This window comes from Corvus brachyrhynchos, unplaced genomic scaffold (genome assembly GCF_000691975.1).
Source record: "Corvus brachyrhynchos isolate BGI_N302 unplaced genomic scaffold, ASM69197v1 scaffold126, whole genome shotgun sequence".
Taxonomy (NCBI): Eukaryota; Metazoa; Chordata; class Aves; order Passeriformes; family Corvidae; genus Corvus; species Corvus brachyrhynchos.
The window spans coordinates 7833128-7852373 of NW_008239283.1; the positions used below are offsets into that span (position 1 = coordinate 7833128).

Here is a 19246-nt window from a genome sequence, read left to right on the forward strand (position 1 = left end):
AATAGCATTTTCTCAGACACTCAGATGCAGAACAACCTAAACTCTGTGAGTTTCACACACCAGAGGTTCTCTCAGCTCTTTCCACTTGCTGTTGATGCATGGAGCAGAAAGACTGTTTTACCTTAGCAGACTTTTCCAAGAAGGCTCTAAGCAATTGATGGGTCCAGACAAGAACTCAAAAACTCGTGTTTGTGCTAATACAATGGTTATTTGCTGCTTGCTCTCAATTTTCCACTTGTTATTCTAGTAGAGCAGGTAAAGAGAAGGTGCAGCCTCACTGGGACTGGCAATACTCACACAGGCCAAGTTGTAAATAAGGGTTATAGCATGCTGCTGCTGGGCATTAAATAAGCAGATAAATTTCTCTTTGGTGTGGATTTATTCAAGGCAGATGTTTTTAGTGAGCTCTGGAAAGGTTTGGAGGAATATAAAACCTGCTGCAGTTCTGGAATTGATCCATGAGGATCAAAACCTGGTAACCAGTGATTTGTTTAAGGGTCCCTGACACTTTTATGGCAAGACCGTGTATTTCAGAGAGGACTGGCTCAGTTTGAAACACATTCCAAACCCAAACCTGAAATAAATCCTTGCAACAGAGCAATTCTGTAAACTTCTGCTTTCCCATCATTTCGTTTTTGACAAAAAATAAAAGAAAAAAAATCAGAGTTTGGGAAGGGAATGACTCAACTTTTTGAAAAGAAATGGAATGTTGATTATCTGTGTTTGTAGTTTTTGGTGTGGCATTTCCTCAGTGGAGAGGTGTGGATGAACACAGTAATACAAACAGAGCAAGTATAAAATAAAGACACAGAGAAGAAATGGAAAAATACCCTCAGCCATGTGATCCTGGAAGTACATACATCATGGTCTACCAGAGCTTGAGGGGTCAGATAAAACTGGCCTTGTGCAGTCCAAGAGGGACTTAAGAATATTTTAAAACAGAATCAAAAGGGAAGAAAAGTATTTCCCATTGTTTTGACCTCAGTTGTTCCCTGTTACAACTGATGGAAGGTTAATGCTTGGGACCTTTGAAGCTTGGGACCTTGAAGACGGGTTGAACAATTCAATGAAAACACCAGAAGAACTGATTATGAACTGGAAAAAAACAGCAAATATATTAGGTGACATGCAATTGATGACTTTCGTTCACAGGCTAGAATCTCAGCAGCTGTAAACAGATATGGCTTGACTAATGCTAATAAAGAGGCTGTGATGTGAAGACAGAACCACTGAAAAGGTGGTTGAAGGTCACATCAGTTGAAGTGCTACTCTTCTATTTTACTGTACGGTATATACTTGATACATCAGTTTGAAAACACTTTTGCCTCAAATATTTCAAGTAAATCTTAATATATAGTAAAGTAAAAATGAGAAGTGGTAACACCATTCTAATATACTCTCTGGCTTTGGGTAAATCACTTAATGTCTCTGTTGGTTTCTCAGTCTAGAATGAAAAGATAGGTATGAGGGCATTGACATGTTAATAGTATGAAACAGTTATTTGCTGCAAGTCACTTTCTGTGACAGTGAGCACATTATCAACTACCTGGAGTTACAGTATTGTAGCAATCTCATATTGATGCTTCACAACTCCCTTTTTCTGAAAATGAAATGTGCTGAGAAGGATATTCCTTGGAGCCTGTGCTCCAAAGGAGCACCAAATCAATATGCTGGAGTAGGGTGAGGGGTCTGGGATGAGCAGGAGCTGCTGTTTTTCAGAAAGCACTGGAAAAAGACGTGGCCACAAAGAGCTTTAGAAAAATGCTGTGGCATTTTTAAACAGGAATCAGCTCCCCATTGTGCAGGATCCCACAATTTGTACTCCATGGAACATCGCTTTTGCTTAGTTTAAGATAGACTCAGAAAGAATTTGAGAAATTATACCAGAAGGGGAAAGTTTCTCCAGTTTATTCAGCATATTCAGCTCTTGGCAAATGCTAATGTCCTTAATATTGAGTAAGTAGTGACAGGGAGAAGAGGTCACCACATCACTGGCAAAACTAATTTGTCTGAACTGATACCTAAAGATTTAAAGGAAAGACAAAAAATTTCTGACAGTTGTAGGTTAAGCTGCAGCAGATGAGAAACCCAGCTGGAGTGAGGTGGGGCTGGATTAAAAATGAAAGGTTTTAAAGAAGAGAACTTAAGAATGGGTAAGGTTTGGCTAAAGATCGTAGTTTGGAAAGTAAGTGCTGTGCAGTCAGAGAAAGCAGAGCTGAAATGAGAATTGGAAACTGAGAGGAGAATGCTGGGAGGAACTTGCCCAAGCCACAACCGAGCCTTCTTCACTCCAAGACAGATCATCAATATTTTGCCCACCTGGAGGTTGAAGAGACTTCCTGCTCAGTTGCCAGATTTTGATATGTAGTTCAGAAGGCAACATTGCTTCTTTCCCAGTGAGCAAACACAGCCATGACTATTACTCATCCCGGCTCATCTTGATCCACTCAGTTACTTCATGACTTGTAGGCAAAGGATCAAAGAGTCAGAAGATGGAGAGCTGACATATCAGAGGGGGGACAGGAAAGGAGTACTGCCATCAGGAGTTGTTATGATGATTGCGCAAGCATGCTAACAATTAACACATTCTAAAGTGACCCTCAAAGAGGATGGCATTTCTCACAAAGCAGAGGAAGAACCATAGCCTGAGTAGTTTTTTATTTGGTGGAAACTGGTGTATGTCTGCTTTTCCTGTTTTTTTTAAAGAAAGTCACAGATCCTCATCAAGTTTCAAGAGCTCAATTGCAAATCAGTAACTCAGTTCTCAGTTACACCAGCTGAGGATCTGCCTGTAAATCTGAAGGTATCATTAATGCCATAGCAAGCAGGGATATACCAATATGGTTACTTAATGAGAACAGGACTGCTTCATTTTGCCAAAAATTCTTCTTTTGGGTAGACCAGAAATCTCTTTGAGCTCTGTGTTTGTGTGCCTATGTGTACATGCTAATAGTCCCCTCCCACCATAACATGAGAATGACCCTTAATGATGCTTTCTCAAATTGCAGCTCCTTATCTCCTGCTTTTGAAGATCAAGACAAAATTTGCTATGTGTCTGCATCTTTTGCCTGTATATTGTCAGGAGATACTATATCTCAGCACATTTGAGAACTAGATGGCTGTGTACATATTTTCATTATAAGCCCAATCTTTGGCAACCATGCTAGAAATATTTGGTCCAAGAGCCTCACACTCTTGCAAAGTGTAGTAGCATTACTGCCTTTTTTTTTGAGTTTCTGAGCAGTGGGGACCCAGGTGTCAGGAATCTTCATTGGCACTATCACTGTGTTTTTGCAGAGAAACCATTCTAGTGGGAAATTTTTCTGCATAACTATCTATCTGCCTGACTAGTCTTATGATTTTAACTTTGACTTATCCAAGAGTTTTTGTCATTTCATTTCATTTCATTATCTTCTGCCATTTGGCTTGTGAAGAAATATGTCTTTAACAGCTCCTGCGTCAAGAACTTTCCACTGCATTGCTAAATGTCCAACATTTCTTCCTGATAACATCATCTGTGAAGTTTATCTTCTTTCTCCTCTCTCTCTCACATCTTTCCAGGTCAGAGGCTACCCTGAGCCACAGATCACATGGTACAGAAATGGGCATCCTGTCCCAGAGGGAGACCATTGTGTCGTGGACCGCAGCATCCGGGGGGTGTTCAGCTTGGTCATCAAAGGTGTGCAGGAAGGTGATGGTGGCAAATACACCTGCGAGGCTGCAAATGATGGTGGGGTTCGTCAAGTGACTGTGGAACTGACAGTGGAAGGTAAGAAGATTCTTACACTGTTGTTGTGATGATTATAGAGTTTAAGTAAAGGAACAAGGTGTGTTAAACAGTTGGGTTAAAATCCCAGCTGTACACATGTCCTTTCTCATTGATACAAGAGTAAGGTTCATTTACTGCATTTCACAGGTTAAGATATTGTGCAGGGAACTACACGTCTACAGTTAGATTAAGTGTGAGTTCTGTTTCAGGTGTGGGTGATGATGTGCAGGAAACAAAACTCCTAACCTTAAAGACTTTGTTCTAAACTTTGTAATTTTCATGGAAGTCACCACGCAGGACAGAAACTGCTAAGCTGCATGCCTGGTTGTAACTGCATGCTTAATGTCACACAAGAAACAGCCAAGATCAAACCCAGGAATTTTTAAGAGCACATCTGCATATTAGATAGATGCAAACAGCCAAAGTTAAAATTTAAAGAGTGACACAAAGCCAGGGAATGATTGAAATCAATTGTACTGCTTCTCTCTTGCAGTTTGGTCATGTCAGAGATCTGTTGAATATCAAAACCTCTCAGGTCACAACTTTGTGTTGAGTTCTTGAAGCAAAGAAAATATCTGCAGCAGTCCTGAAACAATCAGTGTTTGGGTTTATTCAGAGTCAAAACCTCAAATCTCTTCAGAGTACATACTGAAATATGCATAGATCTGGCATGATTGCTACTGCCTTCTGTTGTAAAAGTTATGTGAAATATTTTTTCCCCTTGTTTTAAGTTGGGACAACTTTATGAATGATAATTTACACGGAGGTGAAGAAATTTTTAAAAGTTGCTTTTATATCCGTTTTTCTGACCTGGTCTTTGCTGCAGTTTAAAACGACTTCGGGGCAGTACCCAATGACTGAATTTCTCAGAGTCTAAGAATTATACGGTCTTTGTTCTAAAATCCCTTTATGCATCAAGATAGCAAAGCACAGATTCTTCTTTTTTTTTTTTTTTTTCTGTTCTCAGCAAAGATAACCACGTGGGGCTGCCTGCTGCTTGAAAAATAAGTGCCTGAAACTTGATCTAGTCTTTCCATCAGCATGGCTGTCCTGTCTGACAGTGATGTGGGCTCTTGTAAGGCTCTAGAACAGGTGTTTTTTCACAGCCCCAGCGCTGTGTGTCCGCTGCTGCGGCTCCGGGTGTCCCCCGGGTCGGGCTGTGTGTGCAGCAGATGGCGCTGGGCTCCCGCGGCATCTCCCTCCTGCGCTCGGCAGCGAGAGACGCGCCGTGTCATCTACAGCGAGGTACCTTGGGCTAGCACAGGACTGAAAACCCAACCAAGTAAAGCAAGACCTCTTTCACAGTCTAAAAACCTCCTGCTATCTTAATCTGAAGTACTGGCGCACTGTAGGAATTAGACACAGTGTTTCATCCCCTTGGTTAAAAAGTATTGTTTCATGAATAATCTGCAGCATTGTTACAACTGAAGCCGGGGGTTAGACAGTAACTCTGATAAAGCTTGGTTTTGAAATTAGAGAGCCTAGCTTTGAACTACAGATAACATAGCCTTATACTGCAGGTGTTGCATTCCTCCTTTATGTTTCAAACCTGAAGAAATATATATTTTGCATAGTCTTTAGTATCTGTAATTCCCAGTGGTCTTGACAAAACTTCTGACTTCCTGTCTTTCTGTCCTATGCTTACAGGAAACTCCTTGATGAAATACAGCCTGCCATCCAGCGCCAAAACCTCTGGGTAAGCAGTCTACTGGCTTGGATATTGTTTAACAGACACTTAAATATATTTTGGTAGGAAAACAAGGAAAATTACTCTTTCTAAAAGTCTCCATTTATCCCAAGCAGAATAGCTACCGTGAGAGCTGCTGGCTTAGCAGAATTGTTGAGGCAGTCAGGAGGATGTACAGCTACTGCTCCAGCATGTTGACTGAGGAATTAATGTGGCTGAAAACAGAACATCCAGCTGATACCTAAATATTGCACCTTCCTCTGCTGTGATTTTGCACCCTCTTCTCTGCTCTCTGATATTCAAGAATCCTTCCCCACAACTTCCATGACCCAACAGCCTTTTTTTAAGGCCAGAGCAAATACTGCTTTAAGAGTCACCAGTAAGAAATAAAAGCAACTGAAATCAGCATTCTCTCACACAGAATTTAAGTATTTCCAAGCAACACAGTGGGTAAACTGTATTCCAGAAGAAATAATTGTTCTGGTTTGGAGTAACTTTACCAAGAACAAGTTGATGGGGTGATGTAAGCTGGCACACAGAAACCTACTTGTACTTTCTATACTTCAGTAAGCATTTACAATTACATGAATGTCACTGTTTTAAAAGCCCTAGGCCTAATTCCTCCAAAAGCTGAATTAATTCCTTTATAAGTAGTTTGGATATAAGCATAATTTTTTCTGATTTATATTTTTGGCACTGAGTAGCTCTAGATGTAGACAAAAATACATGTTCTGATTATGTTACTGATCAGAATACAGATAGTTAAAACAGGAGATTTTAATTTCATCATTGATATGAACATTTTTTATGTTTGTTTTGAATTTTAACATTAACTGAGATTACAACAGTGAAAATGGTAAGTAAAACTGAGTAATCAGGAAGGCTTTTACATGATAAATTCTGTATTGCAAATAAGCTACAGACATACACACAGGATAAATAATCAAAACAAGAAAGGACAGTTACTGTTAGGTTTTGCTGTATATTCAGACTTTACAAAGCACTATCCTAATCCATTGCATTGCAGAGAGTTAGAGTGATTGTCCTCACTTTTCATGTTCCTGTGTTTTCCTCATATTCAGTATTAATAATTCTGTGGTAGGAGAAGGGAAAAGAAAAAAAATATACATTATACCTTTCCATTTTTTCATGTCTAGGAACCAGCCATAAAGCTGTAGGCCAGCTAGTAGTTGATTTTCTTTTCCTATGCTGTGTGTATAGATATATAGAGTCACCTTGTAAAGATGGTTACTGAAAAACTTCTTTAATACAAATTTTGTTCTTCTTTAGTGGTAGTATGAGGGAGATGACATTAAAAGCTATCAGATATTTAATTATATGATAAAGTGATTTTCATTTTAGCATGTTAAAATCACCCTTCTCTCAATACTTTTTGCTGGTCCTCTTGTCCGTGTAAATCCTTTCATTGGTATCATCTCTTGCTTAGAAACCTCGAGCTGCCCAAATGGCAACCACCATGTCTTGGCAGCACCTTGGACTAAGGCGATGCAGTCTCTGTTAGTATCTGACACCTGGCAGAAATGGTGAAGTATTGACACATCTTACTTGCATGTGGTAAAAGGCCATCTGGAAAAGAAGATCTTGAAAATGCTTCAGTTTGCTTGAAATTAAATGTTTTTAAAAAAACCCAAAATCACCATCTGCCATCTGCTAATGTGTCTGTTGTACCAAGGCTCAGAGCAAAGAGTGAGTGTGTTCCCTTTGACATTTACAGACCTGAAGCTGCACCTTTTTGGGTTTTTTCATGCTATAATACTGCTTGATGTTTTATGGTTGGGTAACTGTTTACAGTTTCGGACTGCAGTCACTGATGCAACTTCAGTTTCATCCCACATGTCATTTCCCAGCTGTGCCAGCCATGTAAGTAGAGCTGGGCATTTACACTTAACAGTAATTCACCTGGGACAGGTGTACTTTGGGTTTCTGCCCTTATCATGTTTGCTTTGCAAACAATGTAGCAAATGAGACTACAAATAAAAGTCTTCCCCAGACCAAAAATATTTACAGGACATGTCAGAAATGTTGCAAAACCAAGGTTCTGATTCATAAATCAGAAATTACTGTGTCAATTGCACTCACAAGCGAAACAAATTACACGATAAAAACCTGTGAACAGTGAACAAGCATGCACAAATAAACTCTTAGGAGGCAACTAAAAAACAGAAAATGGAGAAAACTAAATGAATACAGTGTTTCCTATCTTTTGGTTTGCCCAGCTTTGCTTATAAACAACTTAAATTTTCTCCAAGATCTGTTCTGTGTATGCCAGATGAGGGTGCATAAGATAACACATTTTAGTTGCATGAGGAGTCAAGAGCAGTCATCCCCAGCATTTCCATTTCTTCCACTGGCCAAGAAAAATATTTTGCAACTACAGTTTAGGTTGCCATAAATTATATACCCTTGTTGGTAGACCACTGGTCTAAGATGCTTTCTGACATGTGCTCTAACCACAACAGCTTCCAGCTCCTCTGTAAAACCAGAATGTCAATTTCCTTTCCAGGGGAAGACTTGCTGTTCCATCTGTGGAGCAGAGGCCAAGCATCTGGGGAGAAAGTCCACCCAAGTTTGCTACAAAACCCAACAGAGTTGTTGTGCGTGAAGGCCAAACAGGCAAATTCTCATGTAAAATAACAGGACGACCTCACCCTCAAGTAACTTGGTTTAAGGTATGATTTCCCCAAAAGTTTATGTTTTCAGTCTCTTTTGAAATTTTGTGACGTGAAAGGATGAAATGGACTTGACAGTCCAAATGATCATGGTGAGAGTTTACATACAAGGAGAGCCATTTTCTTCCTCATTTTTATGCTGAATAAACTTAAAAAGATGATAGTGCTTCTTCTCAGTCTAAACTTCTCCCTTATATGTCTCATTGTTGAAAATATTTCTACAAAAACCATCTGAAAGCACTGAACTACATCCAGCTTCCATTAAAAAATACCAAGTGTGGGATGTACTTGCCCAAAGACCTTACTAAATAGGTCAGGGAAATGGACAAAGGACAAGAATGAAAATATTACCTCTACCTCTGTTTATAGGGAAGGTCTGCAGGGAATTAACACTTTGACTGTGGTTACAGAGGAGTCTCTGACAGCTGTGAAAATTATAACTGTATTTCCCAAGTTCCAGGTCAATGTCTCAGTCATAGACTTCCTTTTCTGTACCATTCACATTGAATTTTACCTGTACATTATATTGAAGATGATGCTTGCAAAGAAATTAAATTGTATTGAAAAGAAAAATAACTGTTTAGGAATTAACAGATATGATTGGGGTTTGGTATACACAACTGTTTTTTGCAAATTAAAAATGAAAAATTCAAGTCAGATGAACAACTGTTCAATGGTTTCAGTCTGGCCTCTGCTAAAACACTGGTAAGAGAAAAGTGTCTGACAGAAAATAGGAGATATGAAAAGCAGCTGTCAGCTTCAGACCTGCAGTAAAATTGGGAACTGTGAGTATCTGTCATTTACAGAAAAGACATATATATGAGCAATATTTAAAAATCAGTAGACTATTGAAAAAACATTGAAGTCTTAAGTCCCAGTGTCCCTTTGGGCATACACAAGACCTCCAAACATATTTTTTTGTTTGTAAGGAGAGAGCTTTCATGTGATAGCTAAATATTACACTGATTATGCCATTTTTACTGAAACTGTCAGTATTCTAGAGGATTACAGTTACTTTCTTTAATTTGGAAGAGCAAATATATGACTGCTCTGATGGCATCCTGCTCCCCTTCAGCCTTCAACAGACAATTATGTCCAGTCAACAGAAAAAAACTCAACTTTTATCAGTGCTTCCATTTTCTCTTCGTATCTCCAGGTTTTGGGGGGGGAGAGGAAAGAAGCCAAAACCACCTCAGAAAACTTCTCAGAGAACAGGGAAATGCTTCCAAGTAATTTTCTGCTTTATTCCAGACTTAGCCTTGTCTGTAATACAAGAATGTCAGGGTACATCCCCAACACAGGCAGCCTCTTGCTGTGGAAGCACTCACTGACATCTCCTTCAGCTGGTGGCTCCATCTGGAGTCTGCTTCCCCTTCCAGCTGCCCTCAGTTCTGTGGGAAGCTACTGGCTCTCTGGGACTCTGCAGTGCAGCTGCTCCACCACAGCCTGGTTCCAGTCCCACCAGGCTCGCTCAGGTTTTCCAGACATGCAGCTCTGTGCAAAACAGGATTTGTCACTCAGCTCTCTTGGTTTGGGCTGTGTGGTAAACAGGACGTAGGGACTACCAATCCAGCAGTTTGGATCTACACTTTGGTACTTCTCCATACATTTTTTGCAGTTTGCTGGAGGTTATATTATATATTTTGCCATTGATTATCACCTTCTACAATGTGTGCCTCACAGCAATGAACTTACATGGCTGCTGGACCACTTCTGGCTACTGCAGGACTAATAGATGATCATCTTCCTTACAGCATGGAAGCTTTATCAACAAGTAAAATTGCACTTTTCAGAATGAATAAATAAGCCTGTTTGTAAACATCTTACTTTGCTTATTGTTTTCTTTCCAATTTTCTTACTTGTTAAGTTGCAAGGAACAGAAGCTTCTGTATCATCACCAACCCCCTGATGTGAGCTAGCTTTTAAAAATTCCATTAGGACCTACAGCACCCAGATAGCAGTAAGTTGATAGACTTCAAGAATTAGTGTCTGTAAACACTGATGTTTCTCAAATGTTTACTGCCCAAGTAAAATTGTAGCTTTGTAGGCTTTCCCTTCCTAAACTTAGGATGGGAGAAACTGTGGTGTCTGATAGCAAGGCACTCATTCTTAATGGCTGCTGCTGAAGCAGAAGAACTGATGTGCTCACAAATGAGGTATTGGTCAATTGCTTTGTAGAATTTAAAGGTAAAAATCATCATTGTGATCATCTACTCTGTGTAACAGAGAACACAGACCTACACACATTTCTTCTTGCCTCACAGCCATATCTTTGGATTTAACTCCAGTGTAACTATTGAGGGATAGAGAACTACTCTCCAGTTTGGAAGCTTTTGCTTAAAAGCATTTAACTTCCTGGAACAAACAGGAACATAAAACTGGCTTGAGCCCACATACAATGAAAATAATTTTTTCTAGGAATCTGGGTATAATAAACAGGGAAACTCCAAAACCAAACTGAGATGAGTAGGTGGAAAAATAGAGGAAAAAGAAAGCCTCCTGAAGATATGAATTACAGAATTTTGGACACAATTTTTTTTTTTTGTTTATACCATATGAGTATTATCATAGAAGGAATTTGGCTAAAGGATAGGAGAAAGGCATTTTGACTTAATGTTTTACTAAAAAATTCTTGCTCCCCTTCTCTTAACAATAGCTGCTGTCTCATGGTATCCTGTGATATTTGCAGGGTGATATTCAGTTGCAGCAAAATGAGCGTCTCAACATGTATGAGAGAACAGGCATCCAGTTCTTGGAGATCCAGAATGTTCAGCTTGCTGATTCAGGAATTTACACGTGCACAGTGGTGAACAGCGCTGGGAAGGCATCTGTGTCTGCAGAGCTCACCGTTCAAGGTACAGCAAAGGGTTTGCAGGAGAGAGAAAAGTGAGCCACAGACATTCCTTTAAAATTTATCTGGTTGTGTTCTCGACATTCACAAGAAACGTTGACTTTCTCCCATTATTTTCTTCTCTCTCTCTCTTTTCACTAAATGATGCTGTGATAACTTGGAGTGTGCTACAACTGTAAATGTTGTGTTGTTTCTACCATATGAGTATTATTCATAGAAGGAATTTGGCTAAAGGATAGGAGAAAGGCATTTTGACTTAATGTTTTACTAAAAAATTCTTGCTCCCCTTCTCTTAACAATAGCTGCTGTCTCATGGTATCCTGTGATATTTGCAGGGTGATATTCAGTTGCAGCAAAATGAGCGTCTCAACATGTATGAGAGAACAGGCATCCAGTTCTTGGAGATCCAGAATGTTCAGCTTGCTGATTCAGGAATTTACACGTGCACAGTGGTGAACAGCGCTGGGAAGGCATCTGTGTCTGCAGAGCTCACCGTTCAAGGTACAGCAAAGGGTTTGCAGGAGAGAGAAAAGTGAGCCACAGACATTCCTTTAAAATTTATCTGGTTGTGTTCTCGACATTCACAAGAAACGTTGACTTTCTCCCATTATTTTCTTCTCTCTCTCTCTTTTCACTAAATGATGCTGTGATAACTTGGAGTGTGCTACAACTGTAAATGTTGTGTTGGTTCATGGGAAAAAAGGTTATCCAAGTGCTTTGTAACAGTTTCCTTTAAAAACACCTCTTCACTTTTACTGTGATTTTGACTTCTATGTTTTGAACATAGATTTGAATTTCAGCATATGGAAGCTGGAACTTGTCATAATAATCAAGAATTAATTTTGTATTTGTTGAGTACTACCACAAGATGCACATTTATACTATCTCCCTTATGGGAGGGAAAATTCTATCTATATTTGTAGAACTAAGAAAGTAAAGTAAAGGAGCATAATTCTAAATTGTGAGAGAGAAAAAAACCCCAAGTTAGTAAGATTGAAATTCAGGCTTCTCAACTCCCAACCCTGCCTATTTCACTGCTTGTTAAGGAAACAAATATCTTTGTATAAGTAGGATGTTCTGTTCCATACATTCATTATCATATACAGCTCATCTTGAAGTTTGATGCTTCTTAGGGTGCCCTTTGCATCAGCCTCAAAATCATACAGCCTTCAGCAAGCACACTAAAGAGGAAGTTCATCAGTCAGGGGGTAAGCAGTCACTGGACCCAATTAAATAATTAAAACCACAGCTGCTGGCTTCAACTGCAGTCATGAGGTCAATGGGTTACATATGCAGCCAGCAGTGAGTTTTTTGTTGCAAGACTTTAGGTTTCACATCAATGCTGTCACTCTGTAAGGTATCAAGAGTATAAATAACAAGTGGATGTACGTTTGGTACGCTCAGAACCACAGCTAACCTTTCTACAACTTAAAGCTGTACTTTTTATCTGTAAGGTCTGACCTGATGAAGCCACTGTAGAAGAAGCTTCTGTAGTTTGCCTGTTCAATGGTAGTTTTAGAGAAAGGGCTGTTCCTTTCAATAAGCCTTTTATCTAAACATAAAACTCGATCCCTAATTGCTCTCCCTGAAGTGGTGAGCTTTCTGTTCTGTAATGGCTACATCTGCCTTGAGAGATGATGTGGAACTGGGGTCACAAAGTCACTTGTGGTATACGTTTGCTACAGATGCTGACCACATCTCTGAATAATGTGGGCATTCTTTCTTGGATTAGTGCGGGTCGGTAAAAAGGGCACTCTTTTGCAGTGCTCTTGATTAATTGGATGATTCCACTTACCTGACCACAATATATAATACCTAATTCTTTCATTATCCATTAAATCAGGTTGTCAGAGTTGCTGCAAGATGTTAGCAGACAATCAAGTGGTTCAGAATTACTACATTTTCTTTCAAAGACATGCAATCTCATATATAGATATTTTCCTCCAGTAGCTGTATTTTTTTCTGAGTGGAAGGTGAAGAGGGAGGAGGAAATATTCTTTTAATTGACAGGGTTGCATGGTATTTTCTTGTCTACAACCAGTAGTTATGAAGCTTCCTTTCCTGCATTTATCCAGTCTTTTCAGTTTTAATTTCAATATTTCTGTTATTTCAACCTTCTGTTTATTGGAAGGTTTATTGAAATTAGGTCAATGGGTTTTTCCCTCTCTCACTGCAACTTTTGTGTGTAAATAGATTCATTAGGTCGCTCCAAATGGCTTGGCAAGTCCAAGCATTTAGATGTGGATTTTTGCTTGTAAAACACAGTGGAAATCAGGATATCATCCATCACATGATTTTATCTTTTCCCTGAGGCAGAGACTCTGAAAGCTTTTTTATGACGTGCTTGTTGGTGACTTAAAAAATTTGCTATCTTGCAAATACATTATTACATGTCTTTCTACTGTAGTTTCTAGTCTCACAGCTGACAACAGTGTAGGTGCAGCTTTGATCTGACCAGGAGAAAACAAATTGCATCCTGAAATGTTAATTAGGGGGTAATGGAGAGATGTGGTTGGTATTTGACCTAGAATGGTATTTCTCTCCTCACAACTATTCATTATCTCATGCTGCCCCCAAGAGAAACAAACACTGTCATGGAGGATTACAAATTAGGAGACTGATTGTGGGTAAATATGTGCTCAGTTTTATCAGTGCATCTGATGAGGCACCTTGGCAAATCAATATAGCCCAGTCATGTTCCCAGATTTCTTGGTGGTATTGCAAAGTTAAGAAATGTGATGCATTAGCTTTTTTGTTTTTCATGTTAAAGGTGATAATTCTTGCTACACAGCAAATGGGTTGGTAAATGTTTACAGGTGGGTCCAGGTTTTGGGAGGTCTTACTCCTGTTGACTTGGTTCTGTGTTTTAGCCAGAGACAGCTGCAGTTTCACTGTGAGCACCCTCAGGTGTAGGACTGATTGATGGTTGGTTTGTCTCTCTCCACCTCTACAAACTCTGTGGAGTTATCATAAGATTTGATAAGCTGCTTCCCAGTTGAAATCTCTTCCTTACTGCTCTCCCCCAACATAGAGCTCTTGAGGCTCACTGAACCTTTAGTTCTGCAGGGTTGTGAGAACATGACTCAGCAATGTCTCAAAATGGACCAAGACCTCTTTGTGTTTCAGCTGAGCAGCTTCCTGTTGTCCCTATCAATTTCAGGTGTGGTGATAGTCAATCTTGACTTCAATGGATTGAAAATTGAAAGAGTGAAGGTTCTTAAGTATATTTTTTGCTTAAAGTCTTCCAAATTTTTGGAATTGTGTACAGTATTGTGTGTGTAAGTTACCTGTTTCTTCCTTTATGTTTCAGGTCCAGATAAGACTGACACATACACTCAGCCACCTTGGTATGTTTTTACTACAGTATTTTCTCTGGCTATTTAATTGCAGTGCACTAATTTTGATATTTACTGCATGTGCTTTCTTCACAAAGTGATAAATTTTTGGAGGGTCTGTCTGTATTTGGAACTAAGAAAAGTGTTTGCTTCGAATAAGATTCTCTCTTGCTGCCCAAATCAGCTGTCCTGGTAGACTTGTAGGAAATAGTTGGTGGAACTGGTGGCAACATTATGAAATACAGAGTTCTGGTCTGCTCCAGGAAAGCAAAATTTTAAAATAAGCTATGTAGGCAGAAATTCTACACTGTACCAGAGGGTCAAACTTCCTTTTTGGAGTTAACAGCCTGAGTGCACCTTGTCAGTACTGAGCTGGCTGTTCTTTCCTGTCATAAACTAAACATGGTATGGCCGTGGTTTTTGCTGTTGTCTGAAAATACATACAAATGTAGGGGTAAAGTAACAAGAAAAAATTAATATTTAGGCCTTTACCATGATTTTTAAAATTAAAATTTTTAAATTATTTTATAAAATTACTTTTCTTCATGAATGGAAAATGCAGGAATGAAAAGTTCAGGGCTGTCTGTGTAAGACACTTTGAAGAAGGCCAGTTTTTTTATAGTCATTGGGATGTTCATCTGTCCTCACATGCCCTGGGTGAGATTTCAAAATGGCATGTTCACATTGTCCTAACTGCAAAGTGGAATTGAAAATGCTGTGCTATTCTGTTTTTCAGATCTGTGTGATTTTTAGGAACATACTTGAAAGTAAGTTTAGTATAAATGAAACTGCATTGCAGGCAGAACTCCCCATGCATGTGGTTCTCCACAGTAGTTCTGCATCCTCCATCATTTATTCACAAAAAAAGACATTTGGTAAAATGAAGAAGTCTTACAGTTGTCACTACAAATCTCAAACAGTACATCAAACTCCAGCTGAAGAAAGTACCCCAATAAATATCACAAGTCTCCCTAAGAGAATAAGTTAATGGCACCAAGTGTAGCAAAACAGAGTTGGGCTGGAAATTACTGCATTTATTTCAAATGTGTTCCCATTCTGCCTTGGAGTAATACTGTGGAAGTGTGAGACACAGACACAGTGCTCTACAGGTGATAGCTTAGGGATCAAAGCAGTCACCTTCAGTGAAGGAGATTTAGATTCAAGTCCCCAGTTAGTCAGCGACTCTTGTGCCCCCAAAATACTGAGCAGCAGATCCATTGTAATTCTGAGAAACTCTTCCTAATAAATCCATAGCTGATATTGTTACATCCAGTCAAGTTTTTAATGTGCCAATACCCCTTCTCCCTCCCCTAGACTTTGGTCAAGTGTCCTATCAGTCTTGTTTTGAAGTTACTTAAATTACAAGACACCACAATTAGAAATAGTAAAATCACTTCAGAATTTACATTTTCATTTCCCTTTAGGGAAGTATTTTATGTGACATTTTGAGCTATGATTGTACATGACCTCAATTTATTAAAGCATCAAGTAGTGTTACATCATGGTCATTCAGATCTCATGTAATTGCTTCCCATCCAAAGCAGTGCATGCAAGGTTAATGTCTGACTCACAGAACATGTTAGAACTTGAGCAGTGGACTTGTATCCCGAAATTCCTGAGTTGAGATAGTGTCTGAGCCCTGTTTTCATTTTATGAAGCTTTTCACTTCACCTCCTTGACCCATGTTCTTGATCTGTGTGAAAGAAGCTAAAGGCTAATCAGTTCACTTTCTTGCTAAGGGCTTATATATTTATATCTCCAAACTTCTTATTTTCCTTCAGCATGCCATCGAAACCAACCACATTAACCATTAAAGCTGTTGAAAATTCAGAATTTAAACAGGCAACCAGCAATGGGATTGCTAAAGAGCTGAAATCCAGCAGCACAGAACTCATGGCTGAAACCAAAGACAGGGTGTCAGCAAAGAAAGAGTCCTTTTACATCACCAGAGAAGCCAAAGAAAGTAAGCAAGTACAGCACCAAGAAACCAACGCACTGTCTTCTCAAGAACATAAAGAAGGAAAAAAGGGACCTCAGGTCTTGCAGAAAACTTCAAGCACCATCACACTACAATCTGTCAAACTGCAACCAGAACCAAAGCCAGAACCCCAGGCCACTTCCATCAGACAGGGTGAAAACAGGAAAAGGGCGGTGCAGCTCCTGATGTCAGCTCAACAAACTCCACCTCTAACAGGGCATGTCAGTCCCAGGACCAGAGAAGCAGAAAACAGGTCTGGAGCTCTGGGGTCTGTAATGGAGGAGACGAGGGAGTCCCTGGGAATTCCCCCTCAGTTTGAGATCCATCCACAGAGCCTGGAAGCATCAGAAGGCCAGGAGATTAAATTCAAGAGCAAAGGTAAAGGCATGAAAATTATCCCAGCCCCTGGGATTAGTTGGAAAGGGGTTCCCTTTCTGTGCATGGAAGTGGAAAGTAATTCCTCCTTCTTTGGAAGTTGTTCTCCTCCTAAAGCCTTTTGGAAATAGATGCAGAATCCAATGCTGTTTCCACAACACTTAGTGAAATTTTCAAACCATCCTATACCATAGTGTCCATCTCCTCTCTCATCTGGAGTTTCCCAGATGTAACCAATGCTGCTCCTTCTAGGAGGTAGTTTTAGGCCCTCTTATATGAGGGTGCAAGAGAACACACTTTCAAGATCTGTAATTAATTACACTACCCTTGAGCCAAAAAATCATCAGACAAGAAAATACAATCAGTCACTGCATGTCCCTTGAGGCATCTATTTTTATGTCTCATATTTGGTCAGCCTGATCTGAGTGCTTCCTAACATCTGAAATGATAAAGTCAGAATTAAAAGTGAGGTTTAGAGTTTGTTCCACAGAATTTGAATGGGTTTTAACCTCTCAGAAGAGTAATGAGAGCTACATTTTGCTGCATCTAGGTAGTAGACTTGGAACACTTCTCTTTTTTTTTCTTAATTGCAATTTTAGAAAATAATCTGGAAGCATTTTTCTAGTGGTTTTTTTTTTAATAACATTTGCACTTTAAAGCGTTCACATAAATGAGGAAGAAATTGTTGTTTTTTTTATTTCTCTAGAGGCAAAAAAAACCCCAAACCCAAAACAAATCACACAACACCATGGTAATTTATTTCATTTCTTGGTAAGTCTTGCCCCATGAGTACTGAATATGATTTCTATCGGAATTCCGGAGTGTGTGGAGTGGAGAAAAGATTCTGAAGATCCTGGCACATTTTGAATAGTTTATTTTTCAGGTATACTACTAAAAATGTGAATTTTAGTAGTTTTCTGTCAGAGCATCTCACACACTTTACAAGCTTTAGCTAATTCATGACCTTGTTTGGTAGGGAAATACAGTTCTTGTGGTAGAGAAAAAAGGCAATCATCCAGTTTTTATTGAAGCCAGTGAATGCCTTCTCATTTGGCTTTGGACCCAAAGCACAAACTCTTACATGCAAAGGCAGGGTGTCTGCAGGGAGGTCACAGTGGAATGTCCCTAATGCACTTTAGTAAGTAATCCGAGAAACTCCCCTGAGAATCCTCTCTGGAGATTGACCAGGATTGCTTTCACTGGCCCTTCTCCCTGCTTGTGCAGCCTCACCTCAGGCACATCCAGGACTGTACCAAGGTGTCCTTTGAATATTTCCTGGGTGGGGAAACTCCACAACCTCTCTGGGCAACCTGTGTCAGTGCTGAGTAAAGAAAGGTTTGTGTTCAGACAGACTTCTGTGTTTCAGTTTCACATCCATTTTGTCTGTGACTTTTAGAAGAACAGTTTTCAGACAGAAGATTTTTTTCAGATATGGTTTTTCAGGTTACCAAATATTTGTTATTTTAAAAGATGGACTGGCCAAGAAGTTTTAGAAGATCAAAAATATCAAACTATCTTCCTGACAATAGTTTTTTGTATTGCCCATTAAGGACTATATGATTATGTAGTGTAAAGTGTACCTAATTTATACTGAAGTAAATAATACTAAATAAATATATACTAAATAACACTAATTATGAATACCTATTCTCAAAAATCCAAATATCTGATTATTTAGTTTCAGGAAAGCCAAAACCAGATGTGGAGTGGTTCAAAGAAGGTCGACCTATTAAAGCTGGAGAAGATGTCCAAATATATGAAGAAGATGGAATTCATTGTCTATGGATAAAGAAAGCCTACTTGAGGGACAGTGGATCTTATAGCTGTGCAGCTGTCAACTCCAAAGGCCAGACTTGCACCAGCTGGTTGTTAACTGTCAGAAGTAAGTAAGCTCTTGTGAACCCATCTGCACTTTAGAAACCGTGGTTGTCTAAGCATACTTAGAAAAAGGCTCTAAGTGGTAAAGCTAATTTCATCAGTTTCAGTTAAAGGAACTGTTTTCATTTTGGTTTTAAAGGGCCTAAAGTTGAAGAGGTTGCTCCGTGCTTTTCCAGCGTCTTGAAAGGATGCACTGTGAGCGAAGGGCAAGACTTTGTGCTGCAGTGCTGTGTGGGAGGGGTCCCTGTGCCTCACATCACATGGCTTCTCAATGGTAAGGAATCCCCTGCTCTGCAACACCTGCATGAACGTACTGACACCTCAAAGTGCTCTAAATCACCCTAATGCAACCCGCTGGGACACCTGAGGAAAGCCCTCTGCACGAGCATCGAGTGCTCAAAAGGCGATGTGAGCAGGGTCTGTGTTGCCGCAGTTCTGGCCTGTGTCCAGCAGGGTGCGCTGGTGACACGGCTGTGCCAGGTGAGGTACCTGGGCTGTGTCACACGGCTGTGCTGCTGCTGGTGACACGGCTGTGCCAGGTGAGGTACCTGGGCTGTGTCACACGGCTGTGCTGCTGCTGGTGACACGGCTGTGCCAGGTGAGGTACCTGGGCTGTGTCACACGGCTGTGCTGCTGCTGGTGACACGGCTGTGCCAGGTGAGGTACCTGGGCTGTGTCACACG

General features: G+C 39.8%; 1 protein-coding gene across 2 annotated transcripts in view; it reads left to right on the top strand.

Moving 5' to 3' along the window:
- The window catches only part of MYLK (myosin light chain kinase), a 197406-nt gene that overhangs the window by 70981 nt on the left and 107179 nt on the right, over positions 1-19246 (top strand). The window contains exons 3-10 of one of the 2 annotated variants that reach the window (XM_017740149.1): positions 3562-3769; positions 5417-5465; positions 7981-8146; positions 10836-11001; positions 14308-14344; positions 16114-16688; positions 18364-18567; positions 18703-18837. In XM_017740149.1, the coding sequence (XP_017595638.1) occupies positions 3562-3769; positions 5417-5465; positions 7981-8146; positions 10836-11001; positions 14308-14344; positions 16114-16688; positions 18364-18567; positions 18703-18837 (1540 nt within the window). Of the gene's footprint in view, positions 1-3561; positions 3770-5416; positions 5466-7980; positions 8147-10835; positions 11002-11336; positions 11499-14307; positions 14345-16113; positions 16689-18363; positions 18568-18702; positions 18838-19246 lie in introns of those variants that run through there. The other variant, XM_008638240.2, reaches the window with a different exon arrangement.